General features: G+C 41.1%; 1 protein-coding gene across 3 annotated transcripts in view; it reads right to left on the bottom strand.

The window, feature by feature from the left end:
• Positions 1-20,775, bottom strand: part of LOC132298869 (probable protein S-acyltransferase 12) — a 50,828-nt gene that overhangs the window by 8,228 nt on the left and 21,825 nt on the right. For all 3 annotated transcript variants that reach the window (XR_009479979.1, XM_059795202.1, XM_059795203.1), the window contains one exon: positions 3,485-3,576. Coding sequence is in view for 2 of the 3 variants with exons in the window: in XM_059795202.1 (XP_059651185.1) it covers positions 3,485-3,576 (92 nt within the window). In the remaining variant the exon portion in view is untranslated. The remainder of the gene's footprint in view (positions 1-3,484; positions 3,577-20,775) is intronic.

Genomic DNA, 20,775 nt, shown 5'->3' on the forward strand with positions numbered 1-20,775 from the left:
ATTGTATATTTGAAAGATGTTGACCTCCTTGCTTCTCTCATGGAGAAAGGAGGTCAACATCTTGCAGCATTAAATTATAGGGTAAATTACTTTGACCTTCCCTAAAGTTTAGTTTTTTTCACCCATTGATGAAAGTATTGTAGAAATCACTCTTACACTCCTATGCGATTTTTAAATCCTAACAGCTACAATGGCATATGAGAAATGACAAAACTAACATCGTTAAGTTTTAGTTAAAAAAAAGGTCTTATATGTTGATGTATGGTGGTTATGTGAAATGCCAAATTTAACCTTACTCTACCTAAACCCCGTTGGAGAATATTATAGGAGTGATTTTAGCCTATGATAGATTATTGATTGGAGTGATTTATGGAATTGATTTTAGGAGTCTTCCATCAATGTATTTTCCATATTTAGCACTTGTATTCTCACACCTATAAGTAGGGGTGCTCATTGTAAACAATCTGAAGAGAGAATGTAATAAAGGAGATGTAGCCCTTTAGGCTTTGTGTGTCTATCCTTGTGTTCTTCATGTCTAATTTCTCTCTTAAATTTTTATATCTTTCAACATGGTATTAGAACAGGTTTATCATACCCTACTTTGTACTCTACTCGTCTCAGATCTTCAGATCAATTTGTTTCGAATCTCCGGATCAACTCGTCTCAGACTCTCTCCGTATTTAGTTTCAAGTCGAACACTTGACTTAAAATCTCCGTGTACCAACTTTTTTTTTTGCCGGCGGGGGGGGGGGGTGGTGTTTTAGCCTATAATAGAATATTGAGTTTAGGAATCCTCTATCAATCTATTTTCCATATTTAGCACTTGTATTCTTTCACCTATAAATAGAGGTGCTCGATGTAAACAATTTGAAGAGAGAATATAATAAAGGTGATGTGATGTAGCCCTTTGGGCATTGTGTGTCTATCCTTGGGTTCTTCATGTCTAATTTCTCTCTTCAATTTTTATATCTTTCAAGTTTCAACAAACCCCAACTTGTCCCAAACAAAAACTCCTACAAATTTTGCAGCCATATCAGCTGCCCTCACTGCAACCGCCAAATTAGTCGTCAACTCCAACGCCCAATGCACGGTGGGTTGCCACCGGCTCTAATTCCAAGGCCACTATCCATTACCCCTCCTACATTATGCCGTCACCAACTCTCTCTGTTCTCAACTTTTCTCTACCACTAGCACCTCTTGATCCCACCAATGCTTCTATGCCGCCACCTCCTCGGCTCCCTTTCCCTCGTCCCTATCTCTTCATCAGTGCCGCCTCCTACCAACTCCCACAACCACCACTCTCTCATTTGCTGTCTCTCTCGTCATTCTCAACTCACTCTATCGCTCCACATCCTCATTCTGTCTGACAGCCATGGATTTCAACAAAATCACTCATCCAATCGTCAAGATTTTTCAGAACAATTCCAAATCAAAGGAGAGGAATTCTAAATTGCTCGCTCATCCAATCACTGAAGCTGACAAGAAGAGGAATGTTTCTTGTTGCTCACACAAACGATGTTATAAACTTATAGATCAAAGTGTTAAGCTGGGATCAAACATTGTCTATAAATCCCTGGGTTTGCCTATTCGGAGTTTAAGATCGAAAATTGTGGATGGTAATACTCCTTATTAGAGAGAGAGAGAGGTGGAAGGAGGTGGTAGGTGTTTTTGGTGGTGGTAGGGGCTAGTGGTGGTGGGTGCATTATTGTGTGCCCTATCTATGTGTTATGCGTTAGAGAATATTATTATAGGAACCTTAAATTACTCTACAGAATATTGCTCTGAGAATATTGTGGGAGTGATTTTAGTCTATGATAAAATAAGATTGGAGTGATTTATGGGATTGATTCAATGAATCCTCCATTATTGTATTTTCCACATTTATCGCTTTGTTCTTTCACCAATAAATAGAGGTGCTCATTGTAAACAATCTCAAGAGAGAATATAATAAGGGTGATGTAGCCCTTTAGGCTTTGTGTGTCTTTTCTTGTGTTCTTCATGTTTAATTTCTCTCTTTAATTTTTATATCTTTCAACACTTCTATGCCGCCACCTCCTCGGCTCCCTCTCTCTCATCCCTATCTCTTCATCAGTGCCGCCTCCTACCAGCTCCCACAACCACCACTCTCTCAGTTGCTCTATCTCTCCTCATTCTCAACTCACTCTCAACTCACTCTATCGCTCCACATCCTCATTCTGTCACGACAGCAATGGATTTCAACAAAATCACTCATCCAATCGTCAAGATTTTTCAGAACAATTCCAAATCAAAGAAGAGGAATTCTAAATTGCTCATCCAATCGCTGAAGCTGGCAAGAAGAGGAATGTTTCTTGTTGCTCACACAGACGATGTTATAAACTTATAGATCAAAGTGTTAAGCTGGGATCAAACATTGTCTATAAATCCCTGGGTTTGCCTATTCAGAGTTTGAGATGGAGAATTGTGGATGGTGATACTCCTTATTAGAGAGAGAGACAGAGAGAGAGAGAGAGGGGTGGAAGGAGGTGGTAGGTGTTTTTGGTGGTGGTAGGGGCTAGTGGTGGCGGGCACATTGTTGTGTGCCCTATCTATGTGTTATGTCTATATTATATACATATAATAGATATGCTTAATGAAATAAATATATAGAATTAACAAATTTATTAATTATATATATATATTTTTTGGTTTTGCAAGTTAATTTTTAAAATTAGGATCCTAATGTGCAAAATTTGTAACTTAATTTTGCAAATAAGAAATATTAACTCGTAATTTGTAATTAAATATTTAAATAGTATAAAATGTAATATTAATATATATTTCTCCAATTAATTTAAAGTAAAATTAGCCTAAATGTGATAGACATGTAGAAAAAACTTATAAAATTTAAATTCGAGTGAAAGTAAGTAATTTGTATTCGTATATTTTGGCAAAATTTGCAAATTTTACACTTTGGGTGAAAATTTGAAATTATATAAATTAGAATTTTACAATTTTCTTTAAATTTTTAAAGCTTGTAAAGGGAATGATCTTTAATATGGATATTAATATATAAAATTCTAGCTATATTCAGGGAAAACCAGATCTAGCTACATATAAAATAATAAATTATATTTATATGATAAAATTTGTTCAAAGACATTTTTGTCATATCACGTACAGATATTAAAGACGTTACAAAGAAAAATAAGGTTAATGTCATCAGTTCCTTATTATCAATATTCCACTTAAACTTTTGACAGTACTAATAGCCACTTAGTGGGCAAGGGGTATCTATCATTTTGGCCAAACTTCAAGGGAGGTTGACCACAAGTTTGTTCAAAGTTCAGGGTAATTTTCCTAAATTATTTAAAGGTCACAATGAGTCATCTTCCTTGGAGATGCTTCTAAACATACGAAACTAAAGCCAAACATCCATTTCTAAGTACCTGCTGAATGTTTTTCTTGTCTTGGAATTATATTCAACTTGTCTATAAAAATTATTGAGGTCAAAGAAATTAATCACCAGAAAAAGGAGAAAGAATTTGTAGTTGCATGCTCCAACACAATTCACCACCCAAATGCAATGGTGATCCATCTTAAGAACACATCTTTGGCCTGCAAGAAAATACGAGAAATATCAGGTATAGTCATCTGGTATCTGATTTATACAAGTAAACCTGCAACAATGTCTGGGCAATGCAAATGCCATGAAAAGAAAATGGCAGTGTAATTCTTTCAGACAATGCTTTATACAGATTTACAAAAATAAATAAATAGCATAGGTCCACACCATGATGAATGGACAACTCACTGACATCATTCTGAAACTTAGATGCAGGAAGCATTAAAAGAATATAATCTTACAATTATTCAAACAAGGACCCAGCTAACAATGGTACTTAGCCAAGATTAATCTGAGGCTCAGGCTCCACATCATATCGATTTTCGTTGATTATGGCACAAACAAAAACATGTGCATATGACAGTGATAACAATAGAACTTCTGATAATAAAGCCAAAATAAGAAATGAGTATCAGATATCATGCTATATGCATGGTCAATTTGACAAACCAAACCCTCTTCACCCTATCCCCCACCCACCAAACCACCAACACAGGCACACCACAGAACCAAAAAAAAATGAGTTTAGGAAAAATGTTGCGAAAGAAAAAACTAAAAGGGGAGAACAAAATTTATCACCAAGTCTTCATCCTTCTTTCACAAGATGGTGAACTCTAGAAGAAACAGAAATAAGATTCTTAGCCTCACCAATAAAGATTGTCAAAGAATTATTTTTTGTTTTTTTTTTTTTTTTTTTTGATAAGTAAGATTTTATTAAAAACGCTAAGGGGTGCGAAACCCAAAGAAACAAAAGGGCCAAAGGGCACCTTAGACCTTCAAAGAGGCCAAAAAGACAATAATCTCCTCTGTAGATCTATAATCTCTCCCTGAGGCCCAACAAAAAAGAGTAGAAATAATAGAGAACTTAAGCATAGAAATAGGTTTCTTTTTTCCATCAAAATACCTCCTATTTCTCTCGAGCCAAATACACCACCAAATACAAAGAGGCGTAGCTCTCCAAGCATCCTGAATGAGAGCCCCAACAGAGACGCCTCTCCAAGCCTCAATCAACCCTCTAGAGGAACAAGGCATAACCCAATTGACCCCAAATAATCCAAGCATCAAATCCCAACAGTCTCGGGCTATGCTGCAATGTAAAAGAAGGTGATCAACTGTCTCCTCATCACACAAGCACATATAACAATGATTGAACACCACCTGATTTCTCCTCCTCAAATTATCCTGGGTTAAAATCTTACCTAGGACGGAAGTCCAAGCAAAAAAGGCGACCTTGAGGGGAGCCTTAGAACTCCAAATAGACTTCCAGGGGAGGGTCTCTGGAAACAACCGAAAGGCACCTGAAAAAGGACCTAACCTCGAAACGACCCTGTGAGTTAGGAACCCAGAACCAACAATCCGACTCCCGAAAAGTGATCACCTGGCTATACAAAAGCTCCAAAAAACGAGAAACATCCTCAATCTCCCAATCCTGAAAGTGCCTCCTGAACTGAACATCCCAAGTCAGTCTCCCGTTATCAAGGTCAGAACAGTCAACCATCATGGCCTGTCGGTGAGAAGCAATCCTATAGAGCCGTGGGAAAGCGAGAGCAAGAGGAAGCTCCCCACACCAAAGATCCTTCCAAAAATTGATCCTCCTACCATCCTTGATCCGAAAACGAACATGCTTGCAGAAATCTTCCCAACCCCTCCGAATGTAAGTCCAAACCCCTAACCCCCTTGGACCACGCAACTCAAGAGAACACCACCCACCACTGCTTTCCCCAAACTTGCTCGCGATAACTCTCCTCCAAAGCTAATGCCTCTCAATCCCAAACCTCCAAAGCCATTTACCAAGGAGAGCCTTATTGAAAGGCAACAACCTCCTTAACCCTAAGCCTCCATTCCGAATTGGACGGCATACATGCTCCCACCGAACCACAGATGATACTTGAACCGCCCGCCCCCCCCCCCCCCCCAACAACCAAACACACACACACAAAAGAAAGTTGCACTGCAATCTCTCAATTCTCTCAACCACTGAAGAACGAATCTGAAACAAAGAGATGAAATAAGTAGGAAGGCTAGAAAGGGTGCTCTTAATCAGAGTAACCCGACCCCCCTTGGAAAGGTATTGCTTTTTCTAACCCACCAACCTCCTCTCGAATCTATCCACAACCGAATCCCGGATCTCAATTCCCCACACATCTCAAAGGGGCTCCCAAAGGCAATCCTAAGTAAGAAATGGGAAAAGAGCCAGTGCAATATCCAAGGATCTGAGCAAACATCTCAATCTCAGGAACATCCCCAACAGGCACAAGATGGCTCTTGCCAACATTCACCTTAAGACCAGAAACACCTTGGAACCAAATCAAAACGCATCTCAAATATCTCAACTGGGACGTGTTCGCATCATAAAGCACTAGAGTATCATCCGCAAACATCAAATGGGAAATCTCCAGTTGACTAGCAACATCCCTGCCCACCCGAAAACCTCTCAAAAAACCCAACTCCACAGCCCTCTTCAGCAACCTGCTAAGAGCCTCCATCACAAAAAGGAACAAGAAAGGAGAAAGCAGATCCCCTTGTCTCGAGCCCCTCGAGCTAGAGAAAAAACCCGCCTGATAGCTTTAATGGCCATTTCTTTAGATCTACTTGGCACATTGTTAACAACCATCTACTCTAAAAGCTTAAGCTATTAGAGAGGGTGTAACTTTAATATTTAAATCCTTCAACACGCCCCCTCAAGTGTAGCCTTCTTTTAGTCCAACACGTGTTCTTTAATTTTTTAATTAGAGTGACGGTGAGGTTTGAACTCGAGACCTTTGGCTCTGATACCATGTTAACAAGCTACTCTAAAAGCTTAAGCTATTAGAGAGGGTGTAACTTTAATATTTAAATCCAACACACATTATAGCAAGGTTGTTAGGATGGGGATTCTATGTAGGATCAATGACGGGTCCATAGAATCGGGATCGTAGAATTGGATCGAGGATTGTAAGAATCTATAAAACTATTAGAAAAGTAACAAAAACAAACTTTCTAAATCAAATAACTTCGATACAAGGACAGAATAAGGCTAAACAACCAACATGAAACATTATAATAAAATCAATTAACATTAAAAGATACCAAGACACATGGCAAACACTAGAAATCAATTTCTTGATTTCCTCTATATAAAAGCATCGGCATAACAATCAAGCAAAATCTCACAGAAGAAATTAAGGTAAAGCCTAAACAACCAGAAAAAGGAGCACAGAGAGAATGTACAATTAGACAGAGCAATTTAGTTTAAAAGTTTACTTTTTGGTTCAAAAAAAGAACAAAAAAAAATAATAGAAAGAACAACATGAAAAAAATGAAGTCTCTCTTCGGTTTTGTTTCAGAATGGACAAAGAACAGGCAGAAAAATAGAGTTCTTTCTGTTTCTTTTTCCAATTCTGGAAAGCTTCTTTCTGAGTTAAAATGTACTTTTATTTCCTAAATTCCTAAAATTGCTAATCCTACCATGGTCAAGGATATTAGACCTATATCTTGTTGTAACACTCTTTATAAGTGTGTTTTAAAGGTTATAATAAATAGATTGAAGCTAGTTCTCCCTTCCATCATTTCTAACTCTCAATCTGCCTTCATTTCAAATAGGAGAATTAGTGATAATATTTTTATTGCTCAAGAGCTTTTTAGGAATTATCATGTCAATTCAGGGCCTGCTAGGTGTGATATTAAAGTAGATTTGCAAAAGGCCTTTGATTCAGTTAGATGGGATTATATCCTAGACCTTTTGGGCCTCTTTGGCTTTCCTAGTACTTTCTGTCAGTGGACAAAAGCCTGCATTACGACTCCCAGATTTTCTATAAACATTAATGGTGCTTTTGAAGCGTTTTTTCAAGGTGCTAAGGGTCTGGCAAGGAGATCTTATCTCTCTTTATCTTTTCCTCATTGCTCTGGAATCCCTTTCTCTTATTATCTCTCATCTTTTTACTCGGGGTCCATTCATGTACCACTGGAGATGTTTGAAAACTAAGCTTACATACTTATGTTCTGCCATGATGATTTGAATTCCGCCTCCTTGCTCTCTAATGCCCTTCAAATCTTTTCTAGCATCTCTGGCATGACATCCTAACCCTCCTAAAAGTGATCTTTCTCGTTGCTAATGTTCCTGATTCTATTAAATCAACTATCACTTCATGTTTTGGTTTCCGTCATGGCTCATTTTCATTTAGATACTCGAGTGTTCCTCTCATTACATCTAAACTCAAAGCCTCAGATTGTTATGCTTTTGTGGGGAAAATTAAATCTAAAATTGGCTTTTGGGGGAGTAGGTCCTTATCTTTTGGTGGGAGACTTCAATTCATTAAAAGTGTTCTTTTCTCCATTCAACTTTTTGGTCCAGTCATTTTATCTTACCCAAGAAAGTTATTAGTTGTTATTATAGGAACCCTTAAATTACTTCTTGGCAGAATATTTGATATGAGAATATCATAGCAGAGATTTTAGCCTATAATAGAATATTGATTGGAGTGATTTATAGTATTGATTTTAGGAATCTTCCATTAATGTATTTTCCATATTTATCACCTCTATTCTTTAACCTATAAATAGAGGAGATCATTGTATACAAAGATTAAGAGAGAATATAATAAAGATGATGTAGCCATTTGGGCTTTGTGCGTGTATCCTTGCGTGCTTCATTTTCTATTTCTCTCTTCAATTTTGACATAGTATCAGAGCCTAATTTCTCTTCCTAGGTTCGAACCTCTATTTTGGGGTATTCCCTTAGCATCTGAAATGTTGCTAAGAGTTTCTTGATTCTAATTGTGACTTATTTGGGCTGCCGGTGTTATTCGGTAGCATTGTTCTTCGCATTCACTGTGTCTCTAGCAGTTTTATTGTCTTTTTCCAAATCGTTGGAAAATGATCTGTTTCATGATTTGATATCAAGCTGAGCGTTATTTCCATACACCCTTCAGCTTGAGGGGGAGTGTTAGAAGATGTTATATTTGGAAAATATTATTATAGGAACCCTTAAATTACTCCTTGACAGAATCTTTGATATGAGAATACCATAGCAGAGATTTTAGCCTATGATAGAATATTGATTGGAGTGATTTATGGTCTTGATTTTGGGAATCTTCCATTAATGTATTTTCCATATTTATCACCCCTATTCTTTCACCTATAAATAGAGGTTATCATTGTATAAAAAGATTAAGAGAAAATATAATAAAGATGATATAGCCCTTTGGGCTTTGTGCGTGTATCCTTGCGTGCTTCATTTTCTATTTCTCTCTTCAATTTTGACATCAGTCAAATAAAAGAAAAATGAGAACTTTTCTTCGGAAAGGTGTTGAGAAATCTACTAATCCTAGATTAGCTTGGTTTACCATATGCTGTGACTTTCAAGAAGGTGGTTTGGGGCTTTAAAATATTTACCTTTGGAATAAAGCCATCATTGCTAAGCACATCTGGTATTTGCTGCAGCCTTTAAGTTCTTATCTTTGGGTTCAATGTTAATCTTCGAAAAGGTCAGAATTTTTGGGATGCCAAAATTCCTTCCAATTGTTCCAGGGGTGGGGAGGAAAATAATGCAGCTGACACAGATTTTTAGGCCCTGTATGAAGCATTCAGTTTGTAATGGTCCATCAACCTTTCTTTGGTTTGATAACAGGCTACAAGTTGGCCCTATTCACTCTCTTCTTGGAGACAATTTCATTCATGATTATGGCCTTTCTAGATCTGCAAAAGTATTTGATATTTCTTTTTCAATAATGGTTCGAATTGGTCCACCTTCAACCACAGGTCCCATACCATTTCAGTCCTTGAGCATATTCTTTCTCATCACTATATTCAAATTGATTCTTTGGATTCCATTTCTTGGTCCTGTTCTTCTACTGGGAGTTGCACTACCAAGTCTTCTGCTTGGACCTTTTTTAAACCTCAATTGCCTAAAGTTAATTGGCATCATCTTCCATGGTTCAAAGGTCACATTCCTAGATATAGCTTTATTCAATACCTGGCCATTTAACAACTAGAATTCCTACTAAAGACAGGCTACTCAGGCATGGGTTCTTGGGTGATGCAAAATGTGCTTTTTTTGGCCATTGTACAGAAGGTCACAACCACCTCTTCTTCAGCTGTCATATCCCTTCCAGAATCTGGTTTTATATCATTTCTAAAGGTGGCTTCTCTGTCCACTGTTCTTCTTGGAGTGCTTGGGTTAATTGGGCTTCTTCTCAGTTCAAATGAAAGTCTTTTCATTCCACTTTATGCAGATTGGCTTTTGCTGCTATTGTGTACCATCTCTGGGCTGAAAGGAATAGCATAATTTTTGCTAATAATTCAATGGATCCTTCTGCCATTATTAGACTCACAGAGACTTCAGTGAGATTGAGGATTACCAGCTTTAGAGCTGTTCCTATTTCTGATATCAACAAGCACTTTCAGCGTTCTTTGGCATTCCTGATGTCATTTTCAACAAGCATTGATTTGCAGTCCCCTCCTCTGCTCTTATTTTGGACTACCATGATTATTAAGTGTTTGCTCTTTTTTATATCAATTCTTTCTTTGATTGCCTTGCCCTGGTTGTAGAGTGGTTTTCAGATGCCCTTGCTTTCAGTTTCATCTCAACTTGCAGGCTTCCTGGTGCACTGAAGCTTCTCTTTCTGCTTGGCTTATCTTAAGTTTTTCCTTACTATTTGTATTCATAAGAATTTTGTTTTTAGGAGCCTGTTTGCACCCAAATTCATAATTTGATTGCACTTATCACAAAAATAAATAAATAAATAAAAATAAAAATTCGTAATTTGGTTATGCGATCCCAGAGGGGGGCCCCCAATCCAGTATCATGGCCAGAGCTAGGGAGTACGGGCAGAAGCAGCGACGTAGTAACCACTTTGCTCACAAGGAGAAGGCCGTTAGCAGAGAGTCCTCGCCCCACATAATAGCCATTAGAGACAAGCTCATCAACCACATCGAGTGGTGACTGATGGGTCCCAAACTTTTCTGCTCATACACTCTACCCAAGTTGAAGTGACAGGAGTACGAGTACGGAGGGACACTCGAGTGCTTGAAATCCAGGGTCACAAACCAAAGCTGTTCCATCAAGAGTGGTGCCCCCTCCTTTCATTGAATGCGGCAGTCAAAGTGTCCCACCAAAGCTCATCTTTTCCTCCCCACATGACAAATAGCATCAGAAGACCATCTTAGCCGTCCATGAGAAATCTAATCCAATGGCCAATGTCTAACGGCCTCGACTGTCAATAGAACTCATTTAGGAATGAGCAAAGGTCCTACACCAACACACCTGAAATTACATATTGTCTCTCTGTGTGGTCTCCAAAATTCCACTCTTAATTTTATTTGAAGCCTGCTCCTGCAGTGTAGCTCAAGGTGTATGCCTTGTTCTTTCTCAGTTATGTTTAATGTTTTCAGCCTTAGTGCAGCATTTATTTCCTTGCATTTACTGCTTTCTTTCTTCTTCATTTTTTTTTTTTTTTTTTGATAGGTAATTTACTGCTTTCTTTCTGTTGGAGAATATTATTATAGGAACCCTTAAATTACTCCTTGACAAAATATTGATATGAGAATATCATAGGAGTGATTTTAGCCTATGATAGACTTTTTTTTTTTATAAGTAAAATATATTAGAAAAACGTTCAAAAGGGGAACGCCTATGATAGAATATTGATTGTAGTGATTTATGGGATTGATTAAAAGGATCCCCCATCAATGTGTTTTCCATATTTATCACTTATTATTTCACCTGTAAATAGAGGTGATCATTGTATACAAAAATTAAGATTTTCAGCAATTGGATGACAGCCTTTAAGTTAAAATGTGCTTACCATCCAAAACATCTGGATTTTCTGTTAGTGAGAGAGCTTGTCGTGGTAGTGATGCGGCCAGAGTCCACTACTCCGACCAGTCACCGGAGTCATAAACTCCGGTGAAATCCTCTGCTACTTTTCTTTTTCGCTTTTTCTCTTTCTCTATTGGGATTGAAGTGTGTGGTTTCAGTTTTCATCGCCTTCTGTTATGCATTCGTTCTTGGAAGTTGCTAGGTTGCCTCGGTTGTTTCAAGGTGGGATTGCAAGATCTGCAAACACGTATAGAGGGACTTCGATTTTTCTGGATGACGACTCGGTTGGAAGGAGAAGAGAGGACCTTCGTTCGTGTTTGGTGGGCAAGTTTGATAAGGAAGTGGGTAATAGGGCACAAATCGCGGCTTGGGCTTCCGGTGTTTGGAAGGCCTCCTCCGAAGTTTTGGTTTCCCCTCTGTCGGATTCCTTGTTGTTGTTTCGCTTTCCCTCTTCGGCGGAAGCTTCTCGGGTCCTCAAAGAGGGTCGCCATGATTAGGGGACGGCCACTTTACGGGTGGATAATTGGAGTTTTAGGGTGGGGTGTTCTGAGGTGTTGAAAGGAAAGGGGCTGAAGATTGTGACATTGTATGGTCTCCCTCTTCACCTTTGGAGTCATGCCCTATTCGTGACGGTCAGAGATTTGTGCGGTGGGTTTATTTGGGCGGAGGCCGACGAAGCCTTTGACGCTGAAAGGGTCCGTATCACAGTCTCGGACAGCAAGGTTTGTCCTTCTTTTGTTTTCGTCCACGATGATCGGTTTTGTTATAAGGTGGCTATGTGGGAAGAGAAGCCTCCAGACCTCGTGCCGACGACGGATAGTTTGGAAGGAGGGCATGGTTCGCACTTGCTTAAGGAGACCGAATGGTTGAGGAGGGAACCTATGGGAAATAAGGGATTGGCAGAGCTTCAGAGATGGAAGGAGTGGAGGGATGCCCTCTGGCTTCACAATTTGGAATGTTTTCACCGGATCTTCACTCAGAAAAGAAAGGAAGGTACGTCAGGTGTGACTGATCGTCGTCGGCATGTGGGTTTCTGGGATTTTCAGAGGCGTGGAGCTCTCACCGGAATTGGCCGTCCGGCGTTTGTGCAAATGTGGGATCGAGGAAGACAACGTGGTGGACTCCACGTGAATCAAGCGCATGGGAAGGGGAGCATTGTTGTCCACACACGTGGTTAGAGCACAGAGTTCGGCCGTTTTAAGTGGAATACAGCTAGTTCCATTTCAAATTTCCGGGCTTCGAAGGCTGTGATGCCCTCTTGTGGTGATGGGCTTTATGATGGGCCGAAGTTCAAGGCTTCGGGAGTGAGTGTCCCTTCCTCTTGTGGCCCTTCGGTTGGCAACTTTGGCACAAGGGCGCTGCCTTCGGATTTGGGCTGCTCTTCATGTGGATCGGGTGTGACGGCCCATCCGAAAGATATTGTGGCATTTGGGTCTACTAAATTGGGCTTTGGGTTGAAAGGTGGACCGGATTCTTTTAACACCGTTTCTGGGCCAATGGTGGGAAATAGATTTGGGCCCTTGTCTAATGTTGTGGATGGCAATGTCTTTATAAGCCGTCCGGCGTGATTTCTTAAGGTTCCAGAGGAGGTCGGCGATCTAAGGGGCAAGTATAGGGACATCGATTAAAGAAGAAGGTGTTTCTTCCTTCTTTTCGTAAAAGATTGACAAGGAAGGAGAAACAGAAATGGGTTCCGAGTAGGCAAGGCGACTCTGATCCGGGTAAGTCAGGTCTCTTCGCATGGGATTTCTCCTTTTCACCCTTCTTCTTCCTCTTCCTCTCATCCTTGTGGGGTGTCACGAAGGAGATTCGGGTTGAAAAAGGGAGTGGTGGCTTCGGTTTCTAAATGGCTGTCCCCAGTTTTTGAGGGAGAGCCGGAGCTTGAATGTGAGGATCGGCATGGTGAAGGTAGTGATCACGGTTTTGTGATTTCAGCAGTGAGGGAGTCACTGTTTGCGTAGGAAGAACTGTGAAAATAAAGCTTGATGATGTGACAGCCAATGTTTTTTTGAAGGAGTTGCGGAATCATTTGGCCTTGAAGGGTTTGCAGTGTAATACAAGGGATTCTGTGATTGATGAGGAGGTCGTGACGCCGTTAACTTGTTGTTCCCCTTCTTTTTCAGATGGTTGGGAAGGAGCTGCAGGTTCCTCTTTTGATAGGGATTTGGGTTTGGTTCGGTGGGAAGGGGGTGAGGTAGATTTTGATTTGTTTGTCCGTTTGGCTGTTATTGGACCAGAGGGGGAGTGTATGAAGGTTTCAGATGCTGGTGGGGGTAAGGAGAGTTTGGAAAAGGAGTGGTTGAGAGAAAAGGGTGGGGAGGTGGGTACTTTTTTGGGAGTGTCTTTTGAAGGTAGGATGGACAAAGCGATGATGTTGTTCAAAGAAGTTCTTAATGCTCAGCTTGTGGATAGGTGGGACAGAAGAGATGGGTCTCAGGCTGGGGAGGAGGAGAGGGAGGTGCGGAGTTCCATTGATGTCGTTACTTATGAAAGGAGGAAATAACTCAGAGAGAAGAAAAGTTGTGAAGTCGGTGATTCGTAAAGAGGGTGGACATGTTGTGTGTTTGCAAAAAACTAAGATTGCATCGATGACGGACTTGATTATGCAACGCTTGTGTGTGTGTGTGTGGGGGGGGGGGGGGGGGGGTGGATTGCTCTGGATGCGATTGGCTCTACGGGTGGTATTCTTATCCTGTGGGATAACAGGTGGTATTCTTATCCTGTGGGATAACAGGTGGGTTGCTTTGGGGGACTCTCAGGTGGGGCGTTTCTCTGTTTCATGCGTTCTCTCTTTGTTGGAGGATGGTTTTCGTTGGGTTTTCTCTGGTGTTTATGGCCCTACAAAGGACAGTGTGCGACATTTGCTTTGGGAAGAGTTGGGAAAGGTCCGAAGGAGATGGGTGTTGCCTTGGTGTATTGGAGGGGACTTCAATGTTGTCCGTTCTCCTTTTGAGAGGTCGAGATGGATGTTAAACATGAAGTCATTCTCGGAGTTCATTAATGTGTCGCGGATGATTGATTTGCCTTTGGTGGGTGGTCCCTTTACTTGGTCTAGTGGTCGTTCACCTCTTACTCTCTCTCGTCTTGACAGGTTCCTTATGTCGAGCGATTGGGAGGAAAAGTTCTCGGATGTTGTTTAGGCTACCTTGGCTCGCCCTTTATCTGATCATGTTCCGTTGATGTTGGATTGTGGTGGGTTGCGTAGTAGAAGATCCCCTTTCAAATTTGAGAATATGTGGCTTCGAGTTGAAGGCTTTTTGGATCGAGTTTGATCCTAGTGGGAGGGGTATGGAATAAAGAGGTTTTCAGTAATCTGGTTTGGTGGAAGAATTGGGTTTTTTCAGAGATTGTTGAGATTGATCGGATGGAGGGTCAGGGCATTTCGTAAGATTCCTTGAGGCTTAGAAGGGTGGAGTGTCAGGCAGGGTTTACTGAGATTGCTGTCATGGAGGAGATTTCGTGGAGGCAAAAGTCTAGAGCTTTGTGGCTCAAGGAGGGGGACAACAGCACAAAAAAAAATTCATAAACTTGCCATTAGAAGGGGCAATCACATTGGGAGGATTCGGGTGGATGGGGAGTTGCTTTGCTTTCTAAGAAGGATGAGATTTGCAAAGGTTTTGTGCAGATTACTTTTCGACGTTGTTCGTTGAATCTGCTGGTTGGAAACCTTTGCTTACAGGGCTTCATTTTGATTCTATATCGGGTGAGGAGTGCTCTATTCTGGAGGAGCCTTTTTCTGAAGAGGAAGTCTTGTCTGTAGTGAAGAGCTGTAATGGGTATAAAGCCCCAGGTCCAGGTCCAAATGGTTTTTCCATGAGATTTCTTTCGGAGTGCTGGAAGGTGGTTCGAGAGGAGGTGATGGGCACTTTTCATGCTTTCCATGCTCAGGGCTCTTTTGAGAGGAGCTTGAATGCCACGTTTATTGCTCTCATCCCGAAAAGGGAGAGGCGTTGGATGTTAGGGATTTTCGCCCTATTAGCTTGGTGGGGTGTTTCTACAAGTTGATTGCTAAAGTCTTGGTTTCCAGGTTGAGGAAGGTCTTGGATGGTGTCATTTCTGACTCTCAGAATGCTTTTGTGGGAGGTCATCAGATTTTGGATTCAATTCTTATTACTAGTGAACGTGTGGACTCCAGATTTAGTAGTGGGATTCCGGGTGTTGTGTGCAAGTTCGACATCGAGAAGGCGTGTAATCATGTGAGCTGGAGTTTCCTACTCTACTTGATGGAGAGGATGGGATTTGGGGATCGTTGGAGGGATGGATTCTGTTTTGTATCTCTAGTGCTCGCTTCTCAGTCCTGGTGAATGGAGCTCCGATTGGTTTTTTTCTCTAGTTCGAGGGGGTTGAGACAAGGGGATCCTATTTCTCCGTTCTTGTTCCTCTTTGTGATGGAGGCCCTTAGTAGATTGATTCAGAGGGCAGTTGAGTTGGGTTTTTTGAGAGGCTTTAGGGTGGGCGGGGATGCTGCCAGTCAGTTGGAGATCTCCCACTTGATGTTTGCTAATGATACTTTAGTACTCTGTGATGCTGATGCGTCTCAGTTGAGATATTTGAGATGCGTTTTGGTCTGGTTCCAAGTTGTCTCTGGGTTAAAGGTTAATATCGGAAAGAGTGTTCTTGTGCCGGTTGGGGAGGTTCCTGAGATTAAGAGGTTTGCCCAGATTCTTGGATGCCGCACTAGCTCATTTCCCATCTCTTACTTAAGGTTGCCCCTGGGTGCTCCTTCGAGATGTGTGGGGAGTTGGGATCCGGTTGTGGATAGATTTGAGAGGAGGCTGGTGGGTTGGAAGAAGCAGTATCTCTCGAAGGGGGATCGGGTCACTCTGATTAAGAGCACCCTTTCTTGCCTCCCCACTTATTTCATCTCTCTTTTAGATTCCTTCCTTTGTGGCTGAGAGGATTGAGAGATTGCAGCGCAATTTTTTTTTTAGGGGGGGGGGGGGGGGGGGGAAGGGAAAGGAGTTCAAGTTTCACTTGGTTCGTTAGGAGCAAGTGTGCTGTCCAATTCGAAAAGGTGGCTTAGGGATTAGGAGGTTGTTGCCTTTTAATAAGGCTCTCCTTGGGAAATGGCTTTGGAGGTTTGGGGTGGAGAGGCGTTGGCTCTGGAGGAGGGTTATTGCGCACAAATTTGGGGAGAGCAGTGGAAGGTGGAGTTCTCTTGTGGTGCGTGGTCCTAGGGGGTGGGGGTTTGGACTGGCATTCGAAAGGGGTGGGATGATTTCTATAAACATGTTCCTTTTCGAATCAGGGATGGTAGGAGGATCAGATTTTGGGAGGATCTTTGGTGTGTGGAGCTTCCTCTTACGCTCGCTTTCCCACGGCTCTGTAGGATTGCTTCCCATAGGCAGGCCTTGGTGGTTGACTGTTATCATCTTGATAACGGGAGATTGACTTGGGATGTTCAGTTTAGGAGGCACTTTCAGGACTGGGAAATTAAAGAGGTCACCCGTTTTTTGGAGTTATTGTATCGACAGACGATTTCAGTTGGGGATTCTGATTGTTGGCTTTAGAATCCTAACCCTCAAGGTCGCTTTAAGGTGAGGTCCTTTTTCAGGTGTCTTAATGTTCTGGAGGCCATTTCCCTTGGAAGTCTATTTGGCGCTCCAAGGCTCCCCTCAAGGTGGCCTTCTTTGCTTGGACTTTTATCTTAGGTAGGATTTTGACCCAGGATAATTTGAGGAGGAGGAATCAGGTGGTGGTTAACCGATGTTATTTGTGCTTGCGAGATGAGGAGACCGTTGATCACCTTCTGCTTCATTGCAGCATGACTAGGGGCTGTTGGGATTTGATGCTTAGGTTGTTTGGGATCCCGTGGGTTATGCCTAGATCCGCTAGAGGGATAACTGAGGCTTGGAGAGGATTTTCAGTGGGGGCTCTCATTCGGGACGCTTGGAGGGCTACACCTCTTTGTGTTTGGTGGAGCATTTGGCTTCAGAGAAATCGGAGATATTTCGATGGAAAGGAAAAGCCTATCTCTATGCTTAAGTTCTCTATTACTTCCACCCTTTTTTGTTGGGTTTCAGGGAGAGATTTTATATCTGTAGAGGAGATTATTGTTTTTTTGGCCTCTTTAAAGGTTTGAGGCTCTTTTGGCCTTCTGATTGTCCTTGGGATTCGCTCCCCTTTTGAGCATTTTTTAATAAATTTTACTTATCAAAAAAAAAATAGAGAGAATGTAATGAAAGGAATGTAGCCCTTTGAGCTTTATGTGTCATGATGCAAGTCCTAGTGGCTGAACCACGTTATATTATTGTGTTCTTCATGTTTGATTTCTCTCTTCAACTTTTATATCTTTCAACATTGTATCAGAGCAGATTTATCATACTCTACTCTATACTCTACTAATCTCGGATTTTCGGATCAGCTCGTTTTGGATCTCCGGATCAACTCGTCTAATCTCGAATATTTGGATCAACTTGTGTCGGATCTCCAGATTAACTTGTCTTAGACTCTCAACAACTTCATATTTAGTTCCAAGTTGGACACTAGAGTTAAAATCTCCGTGTAACAACTTGAAGGGGGTGTTGGAGAATATTATTATAGAAATCCTTAAATTAATCTTGACAAAATATTCATATAAGAATATCATATAAGTAATTTTAGCCCTATGATTCGAAGAATGATTGGAGTGATTTATGGGATTGATTATAAGAATCCTCCATCAATGTATTTTCCATATTTATCACTTGAATTCTTTCACCTATAAATAGAGGTGATAATTGTATACAAAAATTAAGAGAGAATGTAACGAAAGGGATGTATCCCTTTGAGCTTTGTGTGTCATGGATGTAATAAGTCCTAGTGGCTGAACCACGTTATATTATTATGTTCTTCACGTTTGATTTCTCTCTTCAACTCTTATATCTTTCAACATTTTCCATTTGTGTTGTAGTTTTAGTTTTAGTTTCAATTCAGCTTTACAAGTTATAATTTTAGAGTAAGCTTTCAGTTGGTTAATGGTATAGGTTGCACTTAGGACGAAAGCCTTGTAACGACCAAGTCTTGTAACTAATCTTCATTTACTATTTATAGTTAATGATGAGAAATTTACTTTTATTTGAACAGTTGTAAGGCATCCCTCTGTCACAAAGAAAATACCAAAAATAGCACTTACTAAGTTAACAGAGCCCTTTGATTAGGGCCGAAATGACAAGGACCTATGAGAGGCTCATCTCTGCTCTCCACAGTCGTCTAAGTCAAGTAAGGCAAAGTCTACTGGACCATGCGACCGTAACATCAGAAATATTTGCTTGGCATTACATAGCTCGGCCTCAGCCAGCTTAGCCGCAAATCGGACCAATAACGGTCACAAATGAGGAAAACTCACGTGCACCGCTACCAGGCACACTTTGAGCCAATCATCTTTTGGTATGCGCGGTGGGACTATTTGTTACAAAAGTAGGATTGTCATTAGTTGATGCCCATTGTGACCCATTCACAAACAACATTGTTAAGGCATTACTAAGAGCTCAATCTAGCATGAACGCTATCACTAATGCCACGAACCCTTTTCTCTTAGAAACTCGGGAGAATGAATGATCGCTTCGATCATTTCTTGAATCAAGCCCAAAAAGCGGCTAACAATGACAAAATACCCGGCGGGGGGGGGGAGGGGAATCCCACATCCCCAACATATGTGAGGTCCAATAACCTCCACCCCATCAAGGGGTTAATGGTCCCTTTGCAGAAAGAATCCCACCCAATGGGAACCAAGGTCAAAATCAGATGCCTCCTATGCCCGTGGTTCTTAGGAACAATGGGATATGCTCCACCCCCGCATATGCAAAATCAAAACAGCCATGGTAACAATGGGGTTACTGGCAGGTCGGGGGGGAACTACCACTATTGAACTTTAACTGCAACAATGGTGGTCATTACCACAATGCTGGGGGCAAGATGAGCCAAATGTTTGGCCCAAAGCACCTTTAATGCCATAAATCATCCCACCCCCTGTACGCCTCAACCACAAAATCAGCCCCAAGGATAACTTGGAATAATAAATAGGGAACAAAAAACCAAGCTGATCCAAAAGAAGTGTGGGGCCTTGCTCCCAAGAATGGATTGGCCCCGGTTCACTAAGACATATCTAGAATGGATTGAAGGTTTGACCCTCCCCAGAAACTATAAGACCCCAGTCTTTGCTACATTTTCAAAAGACGATAGGCAGTCGACCGTTGAGCACATCAATCGATTTATTTGTTGTTAGGGGCAGCGAAAGCGCACAAATACAAAGATCCAAGAAAAGCCAACAAAGCAATCACACACAAACACAAATATGACGTGGTTCGGCCAGAACCGGCTTACATCCATGGATGAGAAGAGATTTCACTATGATTCATAGAGATTTATTATAACACTAGAGTACCAACACCATTTACATGCCTCTTCACTATGTACCACTTCACGAGCCTATCTCCTCGCTACTGTCACCATTGTTTTTCCTACTCTATCAACACCTAAACTACCCCTACCCATCAACTCCTTCATGAGACTACATCTCTCTCAATCTCATAAGTCTAAACCTATAACCTAGGTGCCTATTTATAAAGTTCCAAGTCAATTCCTTGTTGGACAAGGATTACAATTCCTTGGAGCTCAAGACTTTCCAAACAAGGAATTACCTAATAAAATACAACTCCAAAATAAAAACCTAACTAAATTAGGAATTTGAGACACAATTTCTAGCACTTGTCAGATTGAGAAAGCAACAGCCAGTGAATGGCTAAAACTGAAACTCTTTTCCAATTCCCTCACGGGCTTAGCATTTTCTTGGTTCATGAATTTGCCAAGAAACAGTATTCAGAACTGGAAACAAATGAAGGACGCCTTCCATACCCAATTCTACAGAATTGAACCTAAGGTCGCCAGCTCAGATCTCTCAAGGATGTACCAAGAGTCTTCTGAGAAAGTCGAGGCCTTTATGCCCGCTTCAAATGGCAAGAAACAAGTGTCATTTGTTGCTACTGGAAAAGGAATATGTCTACAAGGCCACTTCAGGCCTCAACCTTAAACTTAGGAAAAAGTTCAACACCGACTTGTTCTAGTTATCCTTGGGAGCTATTAAATACGAGAGGATACTCAAGAAGAAACAAGACAAGAAAAATGCCTCTTTTCGGGCTTACTACAAGAATCTTAACCTAACGGTCCACTGTGTTGAAACCATGGACAGCACAGTAGAGGCAACGGCCAATCTGGACTCCCCGAACGTTAGCGCGGCCAAGATCTGTTTTAAAAAGCCATACGAGTGCAAGGCTTTGGTGAGGGTACAACATCCACCAGCTCCGCCAATCCAAATGCCCTATGGTACCATAAAAAGGGACCAGTTTAAGACAGGAAGGATATATTCCTTTGATATCACCAAGGCAAGCAAATATTTGATCATATATACAAAGAC

The sequence above is a fragment of the Cornus florida genome, unplaced genomic scaffold (genome assembly GCF_030987335.1).
Source record: "Cornus florida cultivar Cherokee Brave unplaced genomic scaffold, ASM3098733v1 CherokeeBrave_3.0.0_Hap2_Chr03, whole genome shotgun sequence".
NCBI lineage: Eukaryota > Viridiplantae > Streptophyta > Magnoliopsida > Cornales > Cornaceae > Cornus > Cornus florida.